The 19173-nt window shown below is 38.1% G+C and overlaps 1 protein-coding gene across 4 annotated transcripts in view; it reads right to left on the bottom strand.

The window, feature by feature from the left end:
• Tpr (translocated promoter region, nuclear basket protein) overlaps nucleotides 1–19173 on the bottom strand; it is a 51853-nt gene that overhangs the window by 20972 nt on the left and 11708 nt on the right. For 3 of the 4 annotated variants that reach the window (XM_052200567.1, XM_052200568.1, XM_052200570.1), the window contains 22 exons: nucleotides 18749–18829; nucleotides 18585–18672; nucleotides 17074–17214; nucleotides 16708–16799; nucleotides 16030–16227; nucleotides 14390–14497; nucleotides 13060–13286; nucleotides 12358–12521; nucleotides 11957–12090; nucleotides 11504–11652; nucleotides 10580–10742; nucleotides 9156–9290; nucleotides 8578–8718; nucleotides 6477–6642; nucleotides 4733–4899; nucleotides 3846–3998; nucleotides 3348–3464; nucleotides 2831–3034; nucleotides 2551–2735; nucleotides 1712–1859; nucleotides 371–508; nucleotides 147–278 (listed from right to left, as the gene is read on the bottom strand). In XM_052200567.1, the coding sequence (XP_052056527.1) occupies nucleotides 147–278; nucleotides 371–508; nucleotides 1712–1859; nucleotides 2551–2735; nucleotides 2831–3034; nucleotides 3348–3464; nucleotides 3846–3998; nucleotides 4733–4899; nucleotides 6477–6642; nucleotides 8578–8718; nucleotides 9156–9290; nucleotides 10580–10742; nucleotides 11504–11652; nucleotides 11957–12090; nucleotides 12358–12521; nucleotides 13060–13286; nucleotides 14390–14497; nucleotides 16030–16227; nucleotides 16708–16799; nucleotides 17074–17214; nucleotides 18585–18672; nucleotides 18749–18829 (3231 nt within the window). The remainder of the gene's footprint in view (nucleotides 1–146; nucleotides 279–370; nucleotides 509–1711; nucleotides 1860–2550; nucleotides 2736–2830; nucleotides 3035–3347; nucleotides 3465–3845; nucleotides 3999–4732; nucleotides 4900–6476; nucleotides 6643–8577; nucleotides 8719–9155; nucleotides 9291–10579; nucleotides 10743–11503; nucleotides 11653–11956; nucleotides 12091–12357; nucleotides 12522–13059; nucleotides 13287–14389; nucleotides 14498–16029; nucleotides 16228–16707; nucleotides 16800–17073; nucleotides 17215–18584; nucleotides 18673–18748; nucleotides 18830–19173) is intronic. The other variant, XM_052200569.1, reaches the window with a different exon arrangement.

The raw sequence follows: 19173 nt of genomic DNA, 5'->3' as shown, positions 1-19173 counted from the left end.
CACATACTCGTGTGTAACTGTTAGTCTTCTAACGGTCAGTGCAATTCTCCCCGGCTTCCCACCTATCTTTCCGTCTCTAGCTCTCACACCCTGGCAGTCTCACACCCTGGCGGCCGCTCTGTTAGTGGCCTGCTCACACTGCGGACCTGGTTCCGTGCTTTCCAACGCTTGACGTCCTCCTCCAGGAGCTTCTTCTCGGCCTGCAGCATGCCGCTCTTCTCGCTTAGCTCAGCGTTGGCCTCCTGCAAGGGTAAGATGTCCAGCTCCAGCTTCCTCACCTGAAAAGAGTCCCGAGATTTGTATGACGAATGCTAAGTTCATCTGTATTTTCATAAATAAGAGTTCCTGCTCTAACTGGTAAAGCACAAACCTTTGCTTGCATTTGTTGTAGGTTCTGTTCGAGCCTTTCCTTTTCCTCCCTTAGCATCTTATTGGTCTCCATAACTACATTCATTGTTTCAGTTTTCTTCATTAGTTCTTCATGTTGCGCCATTGTTTTTGCAGTTACCTGAAACAGATAGTCACAAACACATAGATCAACAACCAGCATTCAGACATGTCTTTTCCAACCAGTTCCAATCTTCCTATTAAAAAAATTATAGAGAGCCGGGCAGTGGTGGCACACGCCTCTAATGCCAGCACTCTGGGAGGCAGAGGCAGGTGGATTTCTGAGTTCAAGGCCAGCCTGGTCTACAGAGTGAGCTCCAGGACAGCAAGGGCTACACAGAGAAACCCTGTCTGGAAAAAACACCAAATCCAAAAAAAACCCAAATTAAACCAACCAAAAACAAACAAACAAACAAACAAACAAAAAAAAACAAACAAAACAAAACAAGCCAAAAAAAAAACCCAAAACAAAAAAAACCCAAAACAAACCAAAACAGACAAAAAAACCCCAACAACCCAAAAAAGTATAGAGAATTTAAATTTCAACTTTAATTGAAAATTTGAAAGCTTGCAGGCTATTTTTCTGAAGACATGTTAATTTCACATGAGTTTAAAAAATTGCAAGACTTGAAGAAAAAAGCACTACAAATGCTGCCAACAGAGGCTAACAGCACCCACCACAGGAACCTTCCTGTATTTCCCCTTATACTTTAGGATGTTATTTTGACTCTTGGCTTCCCCCCTTTGCACACTCTCTGAGCACTCGGTCACGTTACTGTAGAATGGCTCAGGGAGCAAGAGTTCAGACTCTGCAGTGAGCTGTGAGCCACTGGTTCTGGGAGTTACAATGGTGAGCTCACTACAGACATCTCACAACAGCCCTTTCTCCACTTGTTACTTTTTCACTTGTTTTCTTTTTGCTTATTTGATGAAAAAATTATTCTCTAAGTTTCAATCTATTCTAGAATGACTCTAGAACTTTATTTTAGAATGATTCTCAAGGTATTTATGCACAGCAGCTGCAAAAGATTAGAAAGGTGGAATTTTATATACTGTACACCACAGTCTAGATGATTCATGTGCACAACCTCCATCCTAACTCTCATCTGCAGACAAGGAGACTAAGATCAGGAGCTGAGCAGTGTCCAGAACGCAGCTCCTCCTATGGCAGCACAATTCCAGACCAGACAGCTAGCACTGAGCCGCTAATCACCACGCATTCAGGCATACTGGGTAGATCACAAGTTTAGGATGAGTGCTGAAATCAGTGTACTGTGGTGGCACACGGGCACCATCCTTCTTTAAGCTTGGCATATGTACATACCTGCACCTTTTCCCTTTCCGCATTCAGGCTATCCTGCAGTTCCTGCAACTCCCGCTCTAGAAGTTCAACTCTTTGTCGATATCGCAGACTCTCAACCTGAGCCACCTCAAATCTAGTTTCAGCAATTTCTTTTTCTCGTCGAATAAATCTACAAGAAGGCATGTTAAAATTTTAGAAAACTATACATTTAGTGTTTTAAAACTTGGGAAATTATTAAGATGACAAAATGCATCACTTTAGTATTCACTTTCATATTTCAATGACAGATTAGCTTTTGGGCTTAGATAGTAGCATTAGAAACATATTCTGGGCTTGCAAAATGGCTATGGAAGTAAAGACACTTGTGCACAACATGCACATACAAACACTCAATAATAATATGTAAATAAACAAATAAAAATAGACTATCTTTAGGTTGTATCCAATAACACACATCCATAATCATTCCCAACACATGAGAGGGAGAAGCAGCTGGGGTTAGTGAGAAAAAGAAGATCAAGATACATAAAATGATGTATGAGACATCTAGTTTTCCTTTCCTGTTGTGAAATGGGATCTTGTTATGTAGCCCAGGCTGTCCTGGAATGGCCAGTTCCCACCTTGGCCTTCTGGGTGCCAGGATTTCAGATGTATCACCACACATAGCTGGTCTTTAGTTTCTCAGAAAAATCAGCTGAAGTTCTTCCTATCAGACCCAACCTTAAACCCACTGATTTAATGTATGCAAGCACCCACAGCGAGCACTGGGCTCCTTGGCCAACAGAGGCCGAATGAATGGTTTAGGGCTGTGTTTGTGCCTTTCTTATTACTGAGCCACTTCATGAATATAGTTGACTTACCTAAGAATTTCTAAAATTTGTTCTTGAGATTTCCCTTCTTCACTGAGAGATGTGTTTAATGGTGCTTGCACAACCTCCTTCATGGAGGTGACCACCTTGTCACTTAATTTTTCGATTTGATCATGAAGTAGTCTGTTCTGTTTCTCTAGATCTTCACAGCGAGACACACTCTTGGAAACTTCATCCTATAAGCCAAGGGTCCATTTTAACGGTTTCCCAAATGTACAGGAAAAAACCCTTCCATTTCTCCAAAACATTTTACTGCAACCTACAATATTACCTTTAACACTCTCTCTCTTTCTTCCCAAGATGCTTTACATTCCAGCAGCTGTGATTCTGCTTTCTGAGTTGTTTCTTCCAAATGCTGACGGATTGCCGTCATTTTTGCAACCTGTTCCTTGGCAGCTTGCAGAGCTTCGACATCAGCAGCATGCAGCATCAATTCTCTTTCATACTTATTCTGAGCTTCCACAGCTATTTTAGCCTGCAATTAACAATTCCCCCATCGACAAAGATTAAAATCCACAAATACTCACACACACACACACACACACACACACACACACACACACCAAGTTTTCCCGTGTATGTACATGTGGTGTATACACATATGGGAGGCTAAAGGACGTTGCATGAAAGTCCTGTTCTAGAGCGCTCCATCTTTCACTGCACCCTTGTGGTAGCCAGCAACCCCAGCAATCTTCCCCCTCCCACAGTACGGGGTTTTCACAAGTCTGGACGCTGGAATCCAACCTGAGGCTTAAAATTCACTGCTCAGAAACTGTGAGAAGACTTACTTGTTCCTGACAGTCACGCCTGGCTTGCTGCTCATTACTTAGAGCTGTGCTTGCTCTCTGCAGAGCTTCTTGTACTTCATTCTGAACACTAGATAGTGTTTTCTTCAATTCAGTTAACTAAACAAGAATAAGGCAGAGATAATTACAAATTAGGACAATCCTTAAGACAGACATTAAACAATCCACTTAACTAAATTAAATACAGCCTCAATCTGGTGTAATCTACAGTTTCTACTAATCTACATCCTCTGCCTACTATTTACAAAATCTGAGGCAGAGCTTCTAAAAATTAGCACTAATAAGCAATTTTGCCAAGTGGTCTAAATTTTTCAAAAGGAAATTTACACAGATGCACAGAACTGAGCAAAACAAAATTAAAATTCATGGGTATGCATTCAAGCAATTTCTGATGAGATAAACCAAAGTATAATTTATGAACTCATAAAGGGAAGTCAAATTCTTAAAAAGGCAAGCTACTCTGAATCCTAGTGAACTCACTTGCTGTTCCATGCTCTCGATGGCTTTCCTCTTGTCATCCTGAAGTTCTTGCTTCTCCTTCTCTACTTCCATTAACTTTTTCTCCAGCTGTGTCTGAAACTCTGCTGATTCTTTCAAGCGCACTTCAATGTTCTTATGGACCTCCTCAGTCACCTTCATAAGCAGCAGAAACAGAAAAAATAAACACGATATGCAATACTTTCCCATGTTAAGCTAAACTGCAACCAAACTAAAGTTACTATTTGTCTTAAACTAGAAGAATCCTTAAGACGCTGAATAGCCAAGCAGATAAACCACATAAATCTAGAAGCATAACTTCTCTTTCAACCTGGGTTTTTCATATTGAAATCTGAATCTCCCCTTTTAGCCTCATGTCCATTTGCCCAAATCTACTTAGCAGTCTATCACTAAAAGGTATTTTCCTCACACATTGATATGGATTGATGCCAATCACAACAGGATTTAAAAAAAATGGTGGCCTCCTTGTTGTACTCTCTACAACAATATATCCTTAATCTACTACACTGCCTTTTGAAGAAAAATTCCTAACTATGACACATTAAGAACCAACGGTTCCATGTAAGAACACAGAAATAATCTGACATACTTATCTGAAGACCCTCTCGACTGAGGCTTGACAGCCTCCTACTGTCTGTGATGACCCACATGTCAACTGTTACGTGAGCCAGGCACATGCAGCAGATAACCCATTCTCCCCAGTGTCTGACCTGTACCTACTCTGTGTTTTCTAAATCGTGTGGCTTTTGTTTTGATTTATTAGACCCAAGAACTTTCTAAAAGTAAGAGCAATGAGCCAGCCCAACTCATAGCACACTGCTTTATATACGAGCAAGTTCTTAATTAAGGACAGTGTGAATTCTATGTACCTGTTTCTCCTTGTTCAGAGAATCCTCTAAGCTGGTCACCATGGCTCGATACTGCTCCACGTTACTAGCACTTGTCTTGAGTCTCTCCTTCAAGTCATTGACCTGTTCTTCAGCCTGCCTTAGCTGACTTTTAAGATCATCAACATCATCTCTGTCACCAGGCTGACCTGGAAGAAATAAAACACTCTAGTAAAATATATACTTTCAATTAATGCTTTAAATAATAATGAAGATGACTCCTATCAAAGGTAGATGATATCAGGACTAAACTTAAAATTATCTATAAATTATAATTTAATCCATAATTCATGTTGAATACCAGAATAAAAACTAAGCCAGGCATGGTGCACATGCCTTTACTTCCAGCACTGAGGGGGTGGGGAGGGCATCAGGGTTGGTATGGTCTACACCTAAGTTCTAGGCTGGCCAGAGCCATGGAAGCTAGTGTCTGAGAAAGGAAGGAAGGAGGAAAAAAGAAAGAAGAGAAAAGAAAGGAAGATCTAAAATTCTTCTGTTGTCTCACTCCTTTCAAAAATTCACGTTTGAAAACTCATCACAAAATTTAAGACTATTTGAAAGACTATCGAACCAAATCTACAAACTGCAGTTTATCTCAATTTTTGTTTTAGCTAAAATAAATGGAAAATGAGCAAACTGAAAGATGAAAATAATACTTTATCACAAAATATCAATAGATTACTAGTAAGCATCTATAAAAATATATCAGACATCTGTATTTAATACATAAATATATACACATAATACTGTTTTCCTATTAATAGTAAAACTATATAGAAAGATAATATGGAACAAAAAGTTTTAAATTTGAAATGGCACATCTGTATAAGACATCCTAATCAAATGAAGTATTTAATCCAAGAATACTAATCAACACAAATCAGGAGTTGAATAGCAGAATAAAAACTAAGCCAGGCACATGCCTCTAATTCCAGTGGTAGGTAGATCGCTGATTCAGGATTAGTATGGTCTACATATAAGTTCTAGGCTTATTATAGATTTAGTAAAAACCTCTGTGGTAGTAAATGAGACTGATTACCCATAGGCTCCAAAAATTGCTTGGTTCCCAGTTGGTAAACTGTCTGGAGGGGTGAGGGGGTGTGATCTTGTTGGAGTAGGCATGTCCCTGGGGGTAAGCTTTGAGGGTTCAAAAGCCAATGCCAGGCCCAGGGCCCTCTCTTCCCAGGATCAAATCAGGATGTAGCTCTCAGCTACTGTTCTAACACTGTGTCTGCCTATTCCCGCCATGACGATAACGGACTAATACTCTGGACCTGTAAGTATGCCTTCAATTAAATTCCTTTGTAAAAGTTGCTTTGGTCATGGTGTCTCTTCACAGCAATAACAACTCTAAGACAAGTTCTCATTTCAATCAATAAGCAAAATATTAAGTATCAATAAATAGTTCCAGTGTTGCAGAGAACTTGTCTTACATATATGTGATGCTCTGGGTTTGATTGACAGAAAAATATACCACTCCATACCCATAGATAGCTTCAAAGATCAGAAAACTTAGAACACACAGCTTAGTGTGGTGTCAAACAATTGTTTGAATTCCGAAGTCTTCAAAATTTATTATGAGCCCCAACTGAAGTTTCCTATTTGGAAAGTAAATGGTTTCTCTAGCCTTCATTAGCATACATGAAGAGGGGATTCATTTTCAAGACAGAGTGTAACCTGTAAGACATATCTGCTTTACTTAATGCTACCCAGCTACTCTGTTTACCTTTACCGGTTCTCTGTGTGGACTGAGAAGCAAGCTGGGCTTCCATATTATTAAGGTGCTGTTTCAGTGTAGCAATGTCCTTCTGGGCATTTTTTAACAGTTCTTTTGTGTTAAGATGAAGATTTATTTCTGTATCTAGTTGTCTCTTGGTATCTAACAGTTGAACCTGTAAGAAACAAATGTATTAACACTATAAAGATTATAGATAGGTTCTTATAACTTGATATTCAAAGTGGTATTCTAAGGATCTTACAACCCTTACTAAGCTAGAGTAGAACACCTGAAATTCTTTTTTTTTTCTTCAAGATTTTATTTATTTAATGTACATGAGGTCACTGTCTACAGACACTCCAGAAGAGGGCATCGGATCCCATTACAGATGGTTGTGAGTCAGTCACCATGTGGTTGCTGGGATTTGAACTCAGGACCTCTAGAAGAGCAGTCGGTGCTCTCAACCATCTGAGCCATCTCTCCAGCCCACACCTGAAATTCTTAACAAGACAAAGCACATGCTACAATCATGGTTTCTAGTGTAAGAAAGAGAAGCATACCCTAGCACTGTGAAATAAGGCACTGGAAAATGTCACAAGAAAATGAAGAGATTTCAGCAGATTTCCTGAAGACCAAAGCATCTCTAGTCCATGCTAGAGTGAGAGTGCGCCTAGAGCACCGAGGACAAACGGGGCCTCTTCAATGTCCAGCACATTAGTGATGAGCATGTCTGTAAATTTATCACATCACCAAAAGGCTCAGCATGAAGAGGGCCTAATAGTGAAAGTTAAGAGCAGCCAAAAGCACTAAAACATTCCCAGCACCACAGTCAGTACTCTACAAAAGTCTTGCATTAGTGCTGAGGAATAACTAGAGTTAAAGCAAGAACCATTCTGGGCCTACTTACTACATCATTAAAAGCAATACTCAAACTATTTTAGCTTTACTACCTTCTAGAAGGAAACTAGAGAAAACTCAAAAAGAAAACAAAATATCCACTATCTAAATCTATGGTCAGAAAGTCCTGGGACTGCTGCTACTTGTTGTCCATATAAAGTTGACAGTTAGGATCCTTACTCTGGCTGCAGGACAGGGAGGCCAACCTTGAATCAAACAGAAAACTGTTTCCCTGGAGGAGAGCCTACACTATATACCAGATGGTGCTATGTGGGCTGCTGGGGGAGAAAAGACATTAATGGGCTTACCCGGTGCTAGACCTTCTGGGTGTAATACTGACTTTGGCAAGAAATGCCCATATCAGTGCAACAATGGCATGATGGTTATGGGCCAACAAACTGCTTTCTGATTTCCAAGGCCTGCTCTACAGTGGGAATTTCATGCCTGGTATTGCAAACCCAGGCAAAAGCCCAGGACTGGGAAGCTTATAGATCCCAGATGGAAACTTACTGTTGTTTAGCTAAATGGTCATGTGACCAAACTGCACTTTAAATAATTTGCTTTATATACTGCTTTGTGCTGCTCCTGACTCTGGCCAGGGAAGCTTCTTCCTCAGTGTGTAGTGGTTAATGTACACCTGTAAGAGGTCAGCCATGAACAGGCCACTTAAATCAACTGCCTACCGTCTGAGACTCTGGGGATTCTTAGAAGTGGAGGCAGAAAGAACAGAAGAGCAGGTGGCTGGGAGGAAGCTGTGAAATGCAGATGCTGGTCACGACATGGCTACTGCACAATCATCTTGAAGGAGCTGAGATTATCTATCTAGACATTCTAGACATACCTGCCCAAGATTAAGCCAGTTCAATTCTAGTGTAGATGAGGAAGAAGCTACTGGCAACTGCTAGCTGCTAAAGGAAGGAGAATTGCTCTCCTTTGGGGATATGGCTGCAGGCAGTTGCTGTGATGGGTTTATGGAGATCACTAATTGGACTTGGGAGTTATTGATAAAATTAATAAAAGAAAATGAGAACAGAAAGTTGAGAGGAAGGTGAAGTGGGAAGTTGGAAGGAGGTAGTGAACAGATATGATTATATGTATTACATAAATGTACAAAGCTTTCAAAGAATAAAAATATTAAAAATTACCAGGTATACTTAAGATTCTGTAAAGAACAGTAACTATAAATTACACAAACCCAGAGGCTGGTACTCACATCTAGATTCCTGGTAAGCGTATGTCTTTGTTCCACTTCGTTTTCCAACTTTTTCTTCAGGTGAGAGATCTCATGCTCCAATTTTTCTATCTGGCTACTCAGCCTTTGTTTGGTTTCAGTCTCGGATCGCTCTAGTATGCCCTAATGTTAGAAGAAGTGAAGGTAACACTTCGCTCAACAGTAAAGAAATTAAACAAGACAGAGTATTAGAAGCTATATAAAATTATTAGATTATAATCCATGATGAAGTTAGAATTGAGAAGATTGTCTTTGTAGATATACAAAGGAAGTATTTTGGCCACTTTTCATATTTAAATGTATATTTCATATTAAATATTTATTTACTGGTATGGGAGTGAGGGCAAGAAACATTGAAGTAGTTATACAGTACATAATTCTAAGACTAACATGTTAGCTACTTTGTTTCAATCAATTCTCTTTCTAAGTTTCCTTTAAAGTATTTGTTTTTAGTACACCAATTTAAATCACTATAATGGATGAGAAAAGTAACATAAAATTTTTACTTAGGAAAATTAAGAAACAAAAGATAATATCACTTCATGCACTTATCTGTTTACCTGGATTGTTTGTAGATTAGTCAGCAACAAGTTCTGTCCCCTCTGTTCAGCTAACAAAGACTCTCTTTGCTGAGACAGACGGACTTCAGACAATTTAAGCATTTCTTTTTCCTTCTTCAAATTTTCTGCTCTTACCTTAAAATGAATATAAATGAAAAAATAAATGTTGGGAAATACTGTGTCAAAAGTAATACATTTACAAAATTAAAGTAATGTTTTCTTTACTATATATTTCTTAATATGATTTAGATTACAACTCTTGTTTAAGTAAATATAATTCCCTGTTTTATGAACTAGAATATAAAGTTAAAATGATTGGACTTAACATCAATACTTAGGATAACTTAGCTCTAGCAAAGTATTCTTTAAAAACATAATGGAAGCTGGAGAACAGCTCAGTGGTTAAAAGCATTTGGAATTCTTCCAGATGTTTGAGCCCCCACAAAGGGCAGCTCATCACTGACTGTGACTCTAGCTCAAGGTCACACGATGCCTTCGAACTCCTCAAGCATCTGAACTTATATGAAGACACACATCTTGAACAATTAAAAAAAAAAAAGAAAAAAAAAGAAAGCAAAATCCTTAACAAAATCGAAAACACTAGAACAAATATAAGTGTGTAACTATATAGTCTATGAATTGTGTTTATTTATAGGCCAAAATAGTTTCTAAGGACTTCTTTTAAAGCAATAACTAATCTAGTGAGAATTTCTTTCTTCCTTAAAGATTGCAATCTTTAAGTCTCAGGAGAGATGCAAGAGTGAGTTAAAAATGCAATATTTTCAAAGTATTTGGATTTAGTCCTGAGTCATATAAATCTTATTTCCCATCAAGAAGTAGAGCAACATAAAATGCAAGTAGCAAACAAACAAAAAACCCAGTGTCAGCCAGGCAGCAGTGGCACATGCCTTTAATCCCAGCACTTGGGAGGCAGAGGCAGGCAGATTTCTGAGTTGGAGGCCAGCCTGGTTTACAGAGTGATTTCCAGGACAGCCAGGGCTACACAGAGAAACCCTATCTCGAAAAAACACAAACAAAACAAAACAAAAAAATAAACAAAAACCGAAAAAACCACTACCAACAACAAACAAAACACTCAAAAAAACAACTGATCTGATTCTCATGACTGTCAAAGAAGCAAATGAACCTATTTCTCATAAAAGATGACAAATAGTACCTAGCTTATAAGTAAAAGCCAAAAGTGATGGGTGTTAACTTTATCATAATCTAATTTGATATTTAGTTGGGAACATTCTTCTTTTGTAAATGTTCAACTAAGATTTTATTTTGAAGTCTTGTCTAGATATACGTAAACTATTTGGAAAATATGTGTCGTAATCTACACAACACTTTACCATGCTATTTCAACAACAAAATTAAAGAAATAACTAGCGATTTCAAATGTGAGGAGGTGTTGGTCTCACTTCTGCAACAGCTAGCTTTTCATTGGCTCCTCTCAAGTCTTGTGTCATTGTGTTGATGATCTGTTCCTGCTTCTGCGTAGTTGCAGTGAGTTTCTGATTTCTCTCTTGTAGAGATGTTATTTCTCGGCGATATCCTTCTACATTATCTTGCAGCATTTCATAACTGGTAATAAAGATGACCAGTTCTTAGGTCTTTGAAGAATTTCACAGAAACTTAATTTTACATGGTTAAAATTAGAATAATGTATAATAATGTCCAACCTTCTATACTCCCCTTATTTACAAGTTAAAATTGAAACTATAAATAACAAAATATTTCACATTGAATAACTTATTAAAAATTCATACTGAAAATAATAATAATAATAATGATAGTAGTAGTAATAATAATAATAATAATAATAATAATAATAATAATAATGTAAAGACCTAGCATAACGGTCACGTGAAGAAAGGCTCCAGAAATGACAGCCATGGTAGGTCACACAATACTAGTATTGGGAGGCTGAGGCAGAATTGCCACAGGTTTGCGGCTAGACTGATTATTAGGCTACCCAGGGGTATATAGCGAGAGACATAAACTGTCAAGGCTGAGGCAGGACTGCCACCAGTTTGAGTACTAGCTACCCAGAGATACACAGTCAGACCCTGTCTCAAAAAATTCCCACTTCCCACTTCTTCAGAAAGAGCTTTAGAAATAATGTTTCTTGATCTGAGGAAAGGAAGCTAACAGCACTGTCTTTAGTTCCCTCCTGGCCCTAACCATGAGAATTCGCAGCCAATGTTAAGGAGTGAAGCATTACACTTTCCCGTCATGGAAGACATTACACAGAAAAGCAACACCATTGTAAATTAATTCTGGACCTGATTGGTCAGAATACTATGAGTTTAATGGCATTAATTCCCGAACAAAAGAAAATTTACCGTTTAGAAGCAAAATCTAGCTGAGTAGAAATTTTGGTGTTTTGTGAGCGAAGGTCTGTGACTTGCTCTTGAAGTTTCTCTAGCTGCTCATTTTGAAGTTTTTCACTGTCTATTTTTTCTTTTTTATAGTTCTCAAAGATTTCCTGCAACTAAACATTGGAGATCATTAGATGACACTATTTTCACCAAAAACTCAACTTGAAACTAAGCTGTGACTTTAACCAGGTATAGTCTTTACCTGTTTAAACTAAGCCGTGACTTTAACCAGGTATAGTCTTTACCTGTTTAAACTAAGCCGCGACTTTAACCAGGTATAGTCTTTACCTGTTTAAACTAAGCCGCGACTTTAACCAGGTATAGTCTTTACCTGTTTAAACTAAGCCGCGACTTTAACCAGGTATAGTCTTTACCTGTTTAAACTAAGCTGTGACTTTAAGCAGGTACAGTCTTTACCTGTTTAAGGGCAGCCTTTGCTTCTATTGACTCTGTGGATTCCATCACCGGTTCTGGAGCAGGAGTAGAAACAGTCTGTGATGTACTTGAACGTTTTGGAGTTGACACAAGAGAAATATCATCTAAGCTTGAAGCTTCAGAAAAATAAAAAAGACCGATAAGATATTTTTGCTTGCTTTCAGAAAAACAAACCCTGTAATACACCAAGTCTAAAAAGTATGGTTTTTAACAATATTGGTTTTTTTCTTAGTGTCAAAATGACACCTAAAAATCAATGTTATAATCAGTTACACACAGTAGCTGAACTCAATTTCCATATTAGAGTAGCAATTGCTTTTGTCATAAAACCTATTCACTAGTTCATTCACAAAATATTGTCTTGTAATTACATAAAAATCTACCTTGTAATGGAATGGCCATTCCTGTTGTTTGTGACAATAAAATTCGGTACATGTCACGCTGACGAACTATGGAATCAACCAGCTGCATCTGATGCTGCCGTGACTCACGGAGCTGCTCCAGTTCAGTGAGAGAGTTTTCAAGTTTATGTTGAAGTTCAGCAATCCTACAGAAAAAAAGTCTTTGTAGGTCCATGTTCGGAGGGGAGTACAGTTTCTATTATAAACCAACCAAATACTATCTATCTTCCTGCTCACTGTTTTCATATTCTTTACTTCTTATTCTGTCGCTATTGCGAGAATTGTTCTTAAAATTACCACCACAGACGACTTCAGTACTTGTACTCATCAACTGCATCTGAAAAACTTTCTCAGCATTAAGCCTATTGAAACTTCAATCTTCTTGCTTTTAATGCCATTCTTCCTTCCCTAACACATCTTTATAAAACCTCAGTACTCTTAAGTAATGCTCAGACATCTTGTCCATGAAGACTTCTTTCTTGAAACTTAAATGAAGTCTGCCAAGTTTCCCTATTTTAGCACTATTCATATTAAATCCAAGTTTACCTTCTTATTAATAGTAATTCCACAGTACTGTTGCTCACTGCTGTTTTTCTAAGGCTCTAGACCTACAGGATCCAGCGTCTCTAAGGACACACTAAGCCCAGTAACTATTGTGAACACGCTGACAGGGTCGCTGCTTACTTAGAGGAAGTCGTCTCTTGTTCTTCTCGTTCCCTGGTTTCCCCAAGTTCTCGAAGAGCAAACAGCAGCCGCTGGTTCTGCTGCTGGAGCTCTTCAATATTCCTGTAAGACACTAGATGCTGCGAGATTACTTCAGACGAACTGCTTATGTCAGCAGAGCTGACCTCCTCATCCCGAATTACATGGTTACCCCTGGCTTCTTCCAGTTCCATCAAGAGCACTCTAATCTAGAAACAAAAATTTAATGTTATAAAATAGTATTACCACCTTTGGTTACAGGAACATCTGGAAGAAACAAAAATTTTAAATACAGCATCACTTACAAAACCCCCCACAAAACTATCTTAAAAAACAAAACATCAAAATCTATCACTTTAATGTTAAAAAAACTAATAAAAAATTTTAATGAAATAGTTATTTTTAATATAAAGAAAACTAACAAAGTAGAAAAGTACAATTTCAAAATCATGACTACTTTTTAAACACAAAACTACAAGTAATTTATTTAGTGCTTGTTTTATATGGTAGAGTAGAGGAAGAGCAGACATGGTGGAGTGCACCTGAAATCCCAGCACCCGGGAAGATGAGGAAGGAGGATTAGAATTCAGGGTTGAAGTATGAACAAATCCCCTTCTCAACAAACAGTAGTAATAAGTAATGCACAGTATAATCTAGCTTTTTAGCAAAAATACACTTATATGTTCAGATTTGCACTTATTGATACATGAATGGCATGAAACATATACACACCAACTTGCTAACATTGGCTACACCCTGGGACTCAGCAGGCTAGGAAGATGGGAGATGGAAGACAGCAACAACAAAACGCTTCCTGTTTCAATTGTTTGTGTGCTCATTACTAATAAGTGGATATTAGCCTGGAAAAGTGGAAAACCCAAAACATAATCCACACATCAAATGAAATACAAGAAGAACGGAGGAGTGGCCCCTTGTTCTGGAAAGACTCAGTGTAACAGTATAGGGCAAAACCAGAACAGGGAAGTGGGAAGGGGTGGTTGGGAGAACAGGGGGAGGGAAGGGGGCTTATGGGACTTTCGGGGAGGGGGGGGACCAGAAATGGGAAATCATTTGAAATGTAAATAAAATTATATCCACAAAAAACAAAACAAAAAAAAACAAATGTCACATCAATCAAAAATCTCTGAGGAGACAATGACAAGACTATAAGAGCTAGAGCATTCCTAATAAAGGACTAAACTACATACACCTTTCCTAGAAGGTCCCTCCTTAGACATTAAGATGCAGTCTCAAGCATTACTAGCTAGTCAACATTACAAACAAACCTGGAAATCATACAAAACGTTCTAACCTGTTGTGAAAGATCTTTTATTTGTATTTCCATTCTCTGATTGTCCCTTTCAAGTACTGATGAATGTTTGTTGGCTTTATCAGTATCCTCCTGTAACCGCTGAATCTCCTTTAAAATATAAATGCAAGGGAAAACTCAGTGTCACTAAGGATATAATAACAATAGAAATATAATATATATATTATGACAAGCATTTTCTACCCTTAACAAGTTGTCAAGTACGACTTTGCAAATAAATATCAAGTTCACAGTGCGTTACTAAATGACCCAAGAATCTCCATGATCAGAAGGATCAATAGTAATGATGGTTAGACTGAAACACTTGAGATGTCAAAGTTAAATATGCTGGGTAAGACACAGACAACTTCACTAAAAGTATGCAGTAATTTGCAAAGCAGCAGCGACCCAAACAGTAGGCACCGAGTGGGTAAGCTAAGGCCCTGCAGTCCCTACTACAGCATTAGTGGTTTGAGGTGGAAAACCTTCCCCTTAGCACAAGGTCAGATGTTTTAAAGGGAAATCTGTGGTCTTCTTCCAATTTATGCATATTTAGGTTCACAGTTATTTTCACATACTTTTAAATATATCTCAGTAGTTCATATACCTTTAAGAAACTATGCATAATTACAAGAGGGAACATGTGAAAACAAATAGTCACAAAAGACCGCACTCATAAATCTACTAAGTACAAAATAAGGTGAATTAAGATGCAAAGTACATGCAGTTGAGTTGCAATTAAAACCCTACAAATAAGAGCTGAAGATTTACACTAGAAAACACATGACTCATGTTGTGGATAGAAAATGCCAAGTTATTAAAAAAACACAGAACTGGCCATTAAACCCTTCAATTATTATTATATGATAATGAAGGAAAAAAACTGTTTCATAAAACGAAAGCTGCTATTCTAATTGGTCAGTCTATCTGCCATTCAACTACCCACATGTACCATACCAAGATCAAGACAATATCCTATTAACAGAGAAACTTAAAGATCTAATTGGTCCCAAGAGACCTCTCTGAAATAGAAATACAAAGGCTAATTTGTCAGACTGACAACAGTCCCTTAGGGTACAATGAGTAAAGTTACTCTAATGCAAAACACTTTATTAGCTACTTCTGAATGTCAGCCATCTATATTATAACAGAAGACTTAATTTTGAATTAAGGATACAATTTACTCATATTCTCCAAGAATAAAACAAATCAGTTAAGAATAGACGATATAAATTTATATACATTTCCTCAATAAAGCCTTCAAGCCTTCTCTGTAAAGTAATGCATACTAAGGTAGGCTAAATTTTGAACTGATATAAAAATCTTCAACCCAATATCAAACTATGATTATTTCTAGAAAGGCTTATCAAAACCCTCAGGAAAAAATGGTTGTGCTAAATTAGCTGATATTCTAATGCACTATGAGAACATTTGAAGAGTGATCCAAGGAGAGTTCCCTCTCAATCGCCTTAACGTAAGTAAAAGCCTCTCACAACTTAGCAGAGTCGGAGTGAAAATCTGTCATGGTGGGAGTGTAAAGCCTCAAGCTTTTCTACTGCAAAGACTGTTATGAAAAAAGCACCCAGTACAAGATGTTTCATTAGCAGCTGTGCCTAAAGCTCACGTTCAGAAACGGAACCAACCTTCATAGCTTGCTCAAGCTTTGCAGACAGACTGGCCACAGCTTTCTGTGCCCGCTCATACTCTTCACGCTGGCGTTTCAAGATTGGTGCTTTGGCTTCCACTTCTTTTACTATCTCGTCTAGGTACTTATTAATCCTTTTATTTTCTTGTTTTTCCAAAAGCAATTGATCCTGAGTTTCCACATAAGCATTATATAGCTGGAAACAGAAAAGGTGGTCATTTCACTAAGTTCAAGTGCAACATATTGGGGGGGGCTCATAATGAACATCCCTTTACCACTTACATAAAAGGAACTATTTGTTATTTGCCACATAAACTATAAACTAAACAGTTAAAAAGTTCATTTCTTGTTTAGACTTATTTATTTTAATTATGTGTGTGTGTGTGTGTAAGATGTATCTATGAGTGCAGGCACGTGCCCCAGTGTGTATGTGGAGGTCATATGACAATTGCGTAAGCTGCTTCTCTCAACACAGGTTTTGAGGGCAGAAATAAGTTTTTGAGAATGACAGCTCAAGTGTTTTACACATGGAAGTGCCTTACTGGCCAAAGAAAACCTCTTAAAACATTGCCTGCTAATTATCAGGTGATTAGATAAATTGGGGGAGGGGGAGATAAGTTTCAGAGACCCCTGAGCACCTCTGTAATAATGAAACATGATCCAGCATCATTCTTACCTCAGTTAATTTCATGCCTGGCTTTACGATTTTAGCCACGGCTGCTGCGGTGGGAGACATGGCTGCCAGCTCTTCTTCAGACAATATAGCTCCTGTGCAAACACAAGTTTTTGTTTTTGTTTTTGTTTTTTGCTTTTTTGCAAAACCACAAAACTGAAAACCACTAATGAATATTTAAAGTGAAGAATAGTGACATTAAATATATTTTTACTTATTATATTTCAAATATAACACAAATATATATGGCAACAAATACAAATACAAATAACTGCTTAAGCATAAAGCAGAAACGCCGCCCTTTTAACTTAAGCTACCACACAGGTAGGTTCAAGGAGCTGAAGGAACAAACAAGTGTCTTAGTCACACCTTTACGTTTTGTGGCGGAAAGCAGGTCATTTGCATTCTCTAATTCCTTCTCCAATTTTCCTATTTTCTCAAGCATTTCTTTTTCCATCTGATCTTTAGATGCTTCCACTTGTAGAAGATGATCTTGTATTGTTTTGTTGGCTAAACATTTTAAAACACAAAATATTGAAAACCATCATTAAAATACTGCAGTTTATTAACTAAAACGCTGTAAGCCTTTCTCCTTCTAGAGACAACATGACATTCTAGAGGCTACGCTTGAGGACTGCTGTCCACTCGGCCTGGCTTCACTTGCTGGCCTTTAAATTCTGATGAGTCTGGTTGAGTCTCAGTCTGTCTCTCTCTCTGTCTGTCTCTCTCTCTGTCTCTCTCTCTCTCTCTCTCTCTCTCTCTCTCTCTCTGTGAGACAGGGTTCTCTATATAGCCTTGTCTGTCCTGGAACTCACTCTGTAGACCAGGCCGGCCTCGAACTCAGAAATCCACCTGCTTCTGCCTCCCAAGTACTGGGATTAAAGGCGTGTGCCACCACCGCCTGGCTTGAGTCTCTTTTTAATATTTCTCACCAACAAAACCAGTAGAGAGTATGAATAGCAGAGAAGGACCACTATGTACATCTTTGGAATCAATTTTGGCCTTTAGTTTAAAGCAGAAAAAATGAATGGAAAAGATAAATAAACATTAAGATAAAGATCCTAAACCCTGTTGGCCTTGCATTTCCCTGGATTCCACCTGTAAGATTCAGCTGTGGCTTGAAAATAATGAGAAAAAAAAGTAGTATTTGAACTGAAAATGCAAACCATTTTCCCATCACCCCCAAAACAATAAAGCAGGCCCTGCTTACACTCCACTAAGTACTGAGAAAAACCTAAGGCTGAGTTAAGACAGCAGGCACGCAGATGCATACAGGTTACAAGCAAGGCCTAGACCACTTTAAATCAGAGAACCAAGGATCTTTAAGTATCAAAGATGGGTCCTACCACCAATTCTTGAGATATAAGTTTATCTACATATGCTAAAAATGGTATCTTCCTTGAGTTTTCTTCAGTTTTTGGCACTATTTAATTGCAAAACTGTAGCTTTTGCTAGTCTGAAATTTCAACAAGGAATCCTTGCTGAATCTAAGAGCCTACCACCGACCTGGAAGCCTGAAGGTCCAGGTATATAATGTGAACAAATAGTCACTTGGAGTACCTGAGGTTTGTTATGTGATCAAGTTCAGTACCTCTAAGATCACATATGGATTTCTATTTAACACAGCACATGCACTATGGGATGACTGACTAAACTTGCAGACTGACAGTGCAAGACAGTACCCAAAGATGAAGGAAGAAAAAAGCATCCACCACCTTAGCATCTCTAATTTCAAATATACTAATTACTTTAAAATATAATTCCAATCTTCTTAGCCTAGGCTCTTTCTTCTACATGAAATCCTGTCACGGTTAAAGCTAATCCTTATCCTAAACTAAGAAATGTACAACACAACCACCTTCTGGTCCTGCAAGCCCTACCTTCTCCAGCTTCCTTGAGCAGTTTGTGCAGCTCGTCCACTGCCCGGGTGAGTTCATTACTCTTTGCCTCCGAGTCATCAGCAGCGCTCTAAAAGGGAATCATCAAGTCACCACCAGTCAGGAACCCAACCCCAGGGTACTAACGTGTGTGCTAGAGAAGTTACCTTGTATAGGTTAGAGAGCTTTATGTGAGCATTTAATTCATTGTGGAATTTCTCTTCCATACTGGCCTGCTGTTCTTTGGCCTAAAAACAAAGTAAAAGCTCAATTTTATATGTGTATACTAGCAAGTAAAGCTTGAATATTTAAGATATTTATGAAACATCAAGACAGAAAGTTCATTTTGTAAAGACTACAAATAAAACTGATTTCCGATAGTAAATTACTTTAAGAATCAAATAGTGCTTTTCAATAATAAAATTAAAATTACCTCGCACTGGCTTTGTACCTAGTCTTAGTCTAAAGCATTTAACTGCTATTTATGATTTTATCAGCCTAGAAACATTTGGAGCCATTTTACGAGTGTTGGAAAAAGACGAAAACATGGTCTCAGACAGATATGGTAGTACAGGCTTACAATCCTATCATC

The sequence above is a fragment of the Apodemus sylvaticus genome, chromosome 12, assembly GCF_947179515.1.
Source record: "Apodemus sylvaticus chromosome 12, mApoSyl1.1, whole genome shotgun sequence".
Taxonomy (NCBI): Eukaryota; Metazoa; Chordata; class Mammalia; order Rodentia; family Muridae; genus Apodemus; species Apodemus sylvaticus.
This window is presented reverse-complemented; position numbering and strand designations above follow the sequence as displayed.